At 41.1% G+C, this 8,957-nt stretch overlaps 1 protein-coding gene across 2 annotated transcripts; it reads right to left on the bottom strand.

The window, feature by feature from the left end:
- Positions 1 to 263: 263 nt before the first annotated feature.
- Positions 264 to 7,126, bottom strand: HIKESHI (heat shock protein nuclear import factor hikeshi). 2 transcript variants are annotated; one of them, XM_033146086.1, is made up of 5 exons: positions 6,940 to 7,063; positions 4,949 to 5,186; positions 3,637 to 3,788; positions 1,473 to 1,591; positions 264 to 498 (listed from the first exon to the last, which is right to left on the bottom strand). In XM_033146086.1, the coding sequence occupies exons 1-5, from the start codon at positions 6,967 to 6,969 to the stop codon at positions 444 to 446; spliced, it is 594 nt and encodes a 197-aa protein (XP_033001977.1). In that variant the 5' UTR covers positions 6,970 to 7,063; the 3' UTR covers positions 264 to 443. The 2 variants fall into 2 exon arrangements, with proteins under 2 accessions (XP_033001977.1, XP_033001978.1); XM_033146087.1 differs by lacking the exon at positions 4,949 to 5,186 and having other exon boundaries at positions 6,940 to 7,126.
- Positions 7,127 to 8,957: the final 1,831 nt, after the last annotated feature.

Genomic DNA, 8,957 nt, shown 5'->3' with positions numbered 1-8,957 from the left:
TGAACTGTTCTATCTGTACTAAGACAGAATTACACTGGAAACTATTAACAGGGTATTTTCAAAGAGGCACAGGCTTCAGACCAAGTTTTATTTGCAATTTGATACGCACAACAGTGCCGGAGCCTAAAGCATTAAAGAACCACCAAACAAGGACCTATTTGCTTGTTAACACGATGGAAAGAGTTTTCCGTACAATTCATAATGAGGGGCTCCTGTTGTGGTTCCACATTTTAAACTTTAAAAAAAAGAAAAACGGCCATGACTGCTTTTTAGAGCTTTAATTTGTAACAAATGCCCCATAAATATTATAAAAGCTGCCCTCCCCCAATTCTGCTCAGACTTTTAATCGACCAATCCAGATTTATTTCGCAGGCTCCATCTTTTGCATCTTTTAAGTTGTGACCAGTTGCTATAGCGCGCATTTGCGAGAAATTGGCTCCAGATTATGTTTTCCAAAACAAAGGATTCTGAGTTAATCTTCTTTGGAAATTCTCGTACCTAGAAGAAGAAGAAAGATAAGCACAAATAAAGTCAGAAAAGTCATATAATCCCATATATACTAGAAGACGAGACAAAACAATGGATACACTTAGAGAGGGACACAAAAATCTACCGACAGCATACAAATCAATATATGGCTAACCTGATCAAAAACACTTAACCACCCCACTCACACAGGAAACCAAAGACCACCACAGGCAACCTACGCCAACCCCGACCTCTCTCACCACCAAAGGAGCACAAGTGAACAACAGAGAACCTGCACAAAAAACGCTGACACCGAACCCTACATATACTAAGTAAAATAGAAACATCATCACCCCACCCCACCCATCTCCCCACCCCGCCCACCTCATTCCCCCTTTTCTTCCTAATGTCTCAACAAACGTAACTGATTTGTAAAAATGTTACATGGAAAAAATATGAGAGAGACATTACACCTACCTTTGTAAATCAAGAAAATCTTTAATAAAAAAATATTTTTTTATAAAAAAAATATTTTAAAAAAATAATAATAATAAAGTCAGATAAAAGGCACCTTCTAGCTACTTTGCTGAGCATTATGCAATCCTTCTCCTTTGCATGCAAAGGGAAGATCACCAGGATTTTCACTGAGTCCTCTCCTCTCCCACACCACTGGCTCTTGAATAGTTATGCTGGGTGCAATGCAATTCCTTCAGGAATCCTAATTTGCATTTATCTAAAATAATTTTTAAAACACTGTGTCCACTTTTTGTTAAATTCCTGGTCTTGCTTGTCTGGAAGCATATCAGACTCGCTGCAGGTAACCAGGCTGAAGGGCTATTCACAAGCCTGATCTAAATACATGAAATGGTTACATGCAGTATAAATTCACCGACTGCTATATGAAAAAGGTAACTCTTACAGTTAGGGATAACTGTACCATTAATTCAGTCCTACCAAGACCTTGTGTTGGTAAAGGCACAGTCCTCCCCCTGCAATCTCCTTACCATTTCAAAACTACATTTGCAGGAATAAAAGCTTCCGATGGGTTGGGTGTCATTTGGGCCTGGGTGACAGCGAAGGACGAAGCGAAGTTATAAAAATTGTCTAGCATCTTTTGAGTGAACTGAAATACACAACAACAAAAGCACTTAAAAAAAAAAAAGATGTACATAATCATTTCAGTCAGCCCTAGCTAGGTGCTCTATTTTGCCATTTGAACAATCGTTTAGAGATACGATCCAAATGAAAACATATTACTGTATTATGAGGAGTGCATCTCGTTACGGTACAAGGGAGATACGCTCATTTGACTCATGCTGCCTCAGCAAAGGCTTCAGGACAATAGGAGACCTGCTTCTGGAAATTTCAGCAGGGAAACAAATGCAACCAGTTGCAAAAGCCAGGGATGGGAGACAGAGACGTCCAAGGGGTGAGAGTGCTTTGTGTCAGGAACTTGTTCTTCCCTAAGAGAAGTTTTATGGGAAATTTTATCACTTCAAGTTGTTTTTAGGTTTGCAAGCCACTCTGAGAAACACGAGTTGGAAAGTTTCCTGCAATATTTAATATTTTGTCACCTGCTGGAAACGTTTGTTTCGCCAAGCATTATAATGGAATTAGTTTGAGTGTTGGCCATTGCTTCTGTGTTTTATCCTGTTCATTTAACTGTATATACAGTCACAATATTTTTCATGAGTTGGCAGTTTATTAACGCTTGTATAAACAAAGAAATTGAAAGAGGAGCATTAGCTGGGAAGACAGATAACAGATGAATAGGTAACTCTCTGTTCCAAGTGTTTCTAGGGAGTTGTCTGTCAGTACACAGAGTTGCCAACCACAGTACTATGATGTTTTTGCAAGCTGCCACCAGTTCACAAAGTGGTAAGAGAAAGGGTAAGTTTATGTGTTCATTTTAACCATCGTATTAGAAATTATAGATTTTCTTCAGGGGTGGGGGATCTCTGTATGGTCTATTATACCATCTAGGGATGGCCTAATCTAAGGGTTTTTTATTGTTTCACCAAAGTAAGGGACAAGCTAAGCCAGAAATGTTTCTACTCTACTTGGTATCTTTTCCTAAAATTACTCTGATTACACATTGCAGGCTCATGCCCCACTTAATAAAAAACTCTGAATTATTAACATGCCTTTAAAAAGCTATTTACTATATAATCCTTTACTAAGAAGTAAATCGCACTGTGTTATAATCTTTTATTATAATAATATATCAGTGACCTAGAGAATTATCTTTAGATGGAAAGCTGTTTTGGGGGCAGTATCCCAGTTTTGAGCAATTCCTTGCAGTATCTCTTCATGCCCCATATCTCAGGAGAGAGGTACCTTCTGACAGTCCCAAAAGGGTTTTCAGGGACAGCTGCAAGGGAGAGGAAACTTTCCTTTTAGGAACTTCCTTCCCTTATCATAGGATCCAGGCCAATAGCTGCAGAAGAATTAGACAGATGGCCTTCTAAAAAAATGAGCTTATAAATTATTTTAGAGAACCCTTTTCACGTGGAGTCGACTGCCAAGGAACCTCCAGCATACAACAGAGCATTATGGGAAATTTTACAGATCAGAGTCAGTTTATGTTGGGATCACATGGAAGAGGGAACATGCTTGTTTTCTCCTGCTCTGGAGGGTAGGACTCAAACCAATGTCTCCAAGTTACAAGAAAGGAGGTTCCGACAAAACATCAGGAAAAGCTTTCTGACAGGAAGAGCTGTTCAGCAGTGGAACAGACTCCCATGAGAAGTGGTGGACTCTCGTTCCTCGGAGGTTTTTAAGCAGATGGATGCTGTCACGGATGCTTTAGCTGAGATTCCTGCATTGCAGGGGGTTGGACTAGATGACCCTTGGATCCCTTCCAATTCTAAGATTCTATGATTCACGATTAGTGTGAAAATGGAGGCTCTGCTCCAACATTCTGTTAAAGCTACACATCTCCAAGCGAAGATCGGTACTGAGGATCAAGCTGTCTTTCAGGGAACATTATTGCTCTTTTCACTGAGGAACTCAGAAAACAGTTTGAAAGCTGCTGCTCTGACGAGTAAGGCAGTTTTTGTTAATGCCTCACTTGTCTTCATGACATTATGTCTCATGCTCTAAGACCCATTAATGAAGAGACTATTCCAGCAGTAACTGCTGAAATCAAAATCACTTGCTATTCATTACCTCTGTGAATGAATTGACTGATGATACAGCGGCACTTGCTACAGGAGTTTGCTGAGCCAAGAGTTCCAGCAGCTCCACAGAAATCCCAATCTGGGCTACAGATGGCGTTTGGGGGATATTCATAGCTCCAAACGGATGATGGCTGCCTTTTCCTAAAAGAGACAACATCACAAGTGGCCTAATGCATCAGTCCTGACCTCAGTAGAAGCACAGTTCTGAAAACGGCCCAGATTTACATAAGACTTCTTAAACACAAGCAGCATCTACCTCCGTCAACAAGAAACAGAGAACACAGCCCAACAAAAGAAAAGCAGTGGCGTTTTAATGCTTCAGAATCATAATCTCTATGGTACTGATACAGTTGAAATATATATAAAAATTAAAAAATTGTCCAGTAGCACCTTAGAGACCAACTAAGTTTTTCTTGGTATAAGCTTTTGTATCTGAAGAAGTGTGCATGCACACGAAAGCTTATACCAAGAACAAACTTAGTTGGTCTCTAAGGTGCTACTGGACAATTTTTTTTATTTTAAAAAATATTTCGATTAAGTCAATTCATTTCAGTTGCTCTACTTGGAGCATACTGTATCCAACTAAGACATGCTCAGAGTACAACAAGTGAAATGAATTAAGTTAGCCACTGATGTCAACACTGTAGTTCTACTTTTGAGTATCTTAGCTGCATAAAAAGGTTGCTTCAAGAAAGGACCCCTCTCTGGGAACAGAGGGCACACACCAGTTACCCCAAAGAAGACAACTTGGGAGGACAGCTTAAAGCACAGAGGGTGATTCTGGGTTGTCTCTTCCTGCATCTTTCAGACCCAGAATACATGATTTTAGTGCCAACTCTGGCAGAGTCCCACAGAACAACTTTTGAGTAGGGTAAGGCAGCTCTGGCTAAGGAGCTTCCCACCCCCTACAGGCAAACGCTTACTTAAAAACAAAAACCAGTCATGAGCAAAGGCTGAAAGGTCAACAATACTGCCTCTACCCACTTCAACAGAATCTGAGGTACAAACAAAGGGATTTTTATATCTCTCTCTTCCCCTCCTGTCAGTTCTCCCGTTGAGGGCCTCAGCTGATGGCTCCCATGTATGAGCCAAGGCACAAACAAGGAACATAGAGCCCATTTTGCTAATCACAACAGCTGGGCAGAGAAGAAGGGGGTTCAAGAGCCCTTTGCCTGTGCCTCAGAGAAAAGAGGTGGACCACAAGGGAAAGTGAAGGTTGAAGTGTTGCTTCTGGCTACCAGTCACCTATCTCTACAGCAAACCCCTTCCCAGGCTTTAATGGTTGCGTTCAACGTTCTTACCAGATTTCAGACTGGAAATTTTGAAGATGGCACTTGGTTTTTCATTTGTAACAAAGCCCAGGAGCTGCCACACTGCCACCCCGTTCTCGTCGGGGTAGCAGAAGTAGACAGATCCACCCATTCCCTCTGGGAAGGGAACAGTCCCCAGCATGAAGACCACCACGTGGTTGATGCTGTCATAGTCGGGCAAGTCAAACACAAACTTGTCTTCTGCCACCTGCTGTGCAACTGTTTGCACCTACAAAAGAAGAGCAGGGAATGAAAAACGGATTTGAGCTACCAACACACCCACTGCAAGCCTGCAGTGGAATTAAAACTCCTTCCAGTAAAAACAAAGGATGCATTGAAATGGAGACTGTGCAGAAAATGACAAAGCAGTGTGCCAAACAACCCTTCTCCTATCTGTTCTCTGCATGTGAGGACCTGTTGCAGATACCATCATAGCAGGAGGTCCATTCTGCACAAGATAGGAATTTCACCTTTCCGGTTATGCCACCTAGCCTTTGGAATTCCCTCCCATTAATCATTAGACAAGGCGCTGTCTCTGTTGTCTGTCTGTCACCTACTGAAGAGCTTTCTTATTCAGCAAGCTTTTAAAGCACAGATCTTTTCCAACCTGCATCTGTACTGGAATTGTTTTTAGATGTTTCAATTGTTTCATTGCTTTTATTTTTGCTGCCTAGGTTCCATCGATAGTTGCCACTGCTATTTATTTATGAAAAATACAATTTTAAATGGAAAAAAATATGCTGCCTGGTTAATTAGAAGCACTTTTTTCATTGACCAAAAAATTTATACTCAGTTAATGCAATACATTAAACACTGCAGGTATAGTTTTGTACAACTAGTTTTAATCTGTTTTAGTCTATTGCAGTTTTAACCTGCATATTTTAAATCACGGTCTTACTTTTTTTTTTAAAGTGCTTTCATTGTTTTATCCCATTTGTTGACCACTGTTGAGGTTTTCCCCCTACAATCAAGCGGTATACAGTATAGTTTATACCACTATATATACTGCTTGAATGTAGAGGGGGGAAACTCAAGAGGTATACAAACACACAAATATTCCATAAAATTTATGTGTGTTGTGGGAAAGGGGATTATTGCTTTGCTGTTGTTCTTACTTTTACTATACATTTTGTGGTTTTTATACTGTATTTTTGTGTATGTGTGTGTGTTTGTGTGTGTGTGTGTGAACCGCCCTAAGATCTGTGGATAAAGGGCAATATACAAATTTAATTTAAAAAAGTAATATACCACTTGATTGTAGTAGTAGTAATAATAATAATAATAATAATAATAACAATTTTACTGCTTGATTGTATTTACATATATCATAACTTTTTTAATTTTTATTTATACTTTTTAAGTTTATACATTTAACTGATTTTACAATCATTTTGACATTTCAAAAATTGGCTTCCTTCCCCCTCTTTGTGCAGTTCCTTAAATTTATTTTTAATATCTGCTGCATATTCCAAATTAACTTAATATGCTCATTTATTCATCTCCTTTAAATATATACTCTTATGAAACTGCAGGTTATTACGATAATCCTGCCAATGTTTTTATCTGTTTACAATTTATCTGTAAATATTCAATAAACACCATTTCCATTCTTTTATAAAAAGTTTGTTATCTCGATTTCTTATTCTTCCGGTAAGTTTTGCCATTTCTGCGTACTCCGTAAGCTTTTGTATCCATAAGGTTTTGTATCCTTTGCTGGGACTTCTTCTTCTCATATATCATAACATATGTGGAAAAGAAACCTTAAAGCAGTACATATAAATACATATATCACCTCCTAGATATTTCCTCACCCACTTCCATGAGAACCAGCCGCCCGCATCCCTCACCATAGAAACCCCAAGTGCCCTCCCGTTCCCATAGCAACCCCCTTTCCCCCCTCTCCTCCTCGTTTCCATAGAGACCCGGCAGCAAGGGGCCCCGCCCACTCCCGCCCTGCGCTGCCGGCCGCGGACGCCACTCACCAGCCTCCCCGCGACCAAGCAGCCAAACATGGCGGTGGCGGAGGCGGCTCCCTCGCCAAGGCCGCTTCCTCGAAAGCCACGACCGGCCCAGGCGACCACCCCGGTGGTCCCTCCGTGCCACCGCCCGCCCTCCGAAGCTCATCCGGGGCAAACGGAAGGAAATGATTCGCATAGGGATAGGCGGGCATTCTTGCGTGTGTGTGTGTGTGGGATTTCAGGCATCCCGGTAGAGGACTACGTATCCCAGCGCGCCGCCCGCGACGGCGCGTATGTTCGGCGAAGCGGAGGACGCTGGGAAATGTAGTCTTGCAAGGAATGCGGCGGCTAGGGCAGCGCAGGGAAAGGATGGGCCTTGGTTCTTTACAGGAACTTCCGGCCTAAAATGAATTGTCTTCCCGCTCCAACAACCTCCCGGTGCAAAAACTTTTAATATATTTTTAATCTTTTTTTTGGAAGCTGCCCAGAGTGGCTGGTAATAATATTAAAAAACATACCTTTTCAGACAGAGGTGCCACTGGCTAGTTTTTCCCCATGCCTATGGAAAAGCTCCGCAGCCAATTTCTGCTGCTGTATTAAGAAACATGCAGGTTTTTAAGGTTGAGCAGAATAATTTTTCAAGCACAGCGCAAAGTACCAACTGCAGCTGTTTGGAGCAATACAAAATTAATCCCTAAAACTTTCACAGAATGTTCCCACGCTTCCTCGGCATTCAATGCTGCTGCAGGATAGGAACAGAATGTCAATGTCCTCAGACTTGAATAAAACAAAATAAAACAAAAAAATTCACAAAATAACCATTTTGATTTTCAAACTGCATGGAACAAAATAAAAAAATTATTTCCAGTAGCACCTTAGAGACCAACTAAGTTTGCTCTTAGTATGCACACTTGAAAGCTCATACTAAGAACAAACTTAGTTGGTCTCTTAAGGTGCTACTGGAAGGAATTTTTTATTTTGTTTTGACTATGACAGACCAACCTGTTATACCTACCTGTAACTCAGACTTGAATGTTGCTGAAGCACTTCACAGAGCTGTTGTGAGCCCTGCCATGCACACAAACTTTGAGCTTCTTGGTGGAATATAAATGTAATAAAATACATTTTTTAAAAACCACTGTAGGCTGCATCAATACAAAATTTGGGCGGGGGAAGAGGGAGGGCTCAAGTGATGTGTATTCTTACACACGCACAAATATCCCTGCAGATAGAAAACTAGATGGCAAGGAAGAAAGGTTCTACTGCAGGAAGTGATTCAATGCTTCTCCACACAGAACATGCAGATCCTGACCTGCACCTGAGAAAAAGAGTCCAGGCAAGAATACCTCCTCAGTAAGAAATAGGTAAAGGGACCCCTGACCATTAGGTCCAGTCACAGACGACTCTGGGGTTGTTGGTGCTCATCTCGCTTTATTGGCCGAGGGAGCCAGCGTACAAACTTCCAGGTCATGTGGCCAGCATAACTAAGCCGCTTCTGGTTTACCAGAGCAGCACATGGAAACGCCGTTGACCTTCCCGCCGGAGCGGTACCTATTTATCTACTTGCACTTTGACATGCTTTCGAACTGCTAGGTTGGCAGGAGCAGGGACTGAGCAACGGGAGCTCACCCCGTCGCGACCTTCTGATCGACAAGCCCTAGGCTCTGTGGTTTAACCCACAGCGCCACCCGCATCCCTCAGTAAGAAATAGGTCTTTGTAAAAAAATACAAATAAACGTTTTGGAAGAGGTTCTAGGTATACCATTCTGTGACTGCTTATTTTTTGTTGCGAGCAAGTGATATGAAGATTGGGGTGTGTGTGAAAATAAGTTAACACATATTTAGTTTTGTTTTTATTTCATTTTACGAAATTTAATACTTTTACATCTTGTCGCAACAGCTTCCATATATTACACACATTTCACACACACTTTATTCACATCTTGTTTTTATAAGGTTAAACACACTTTTAAAGTCTGTGAAATTCATTTGTTCCCCTTCTGTCAAAGATGAGGCAGCTGGAGAATAAAGGCCTTTTTAGT

This window comes from Lacerta agilis, chromosome 4 (assembly GCF_009819535.1).
Source record: "Lacerta agilis isolate rLacAgi1 chromosome 4, rLacAgi1.pri, whole genome shotgun sequence".
NCBI lineage: Eukaryota > Metazoa > Chordata > Lepidosauria > Squamata > Lacertidae > Lacerta > Lacerta agilis.
This window is presented reverse-complemented; position numbering and strand designations above follow the sequence as displayed.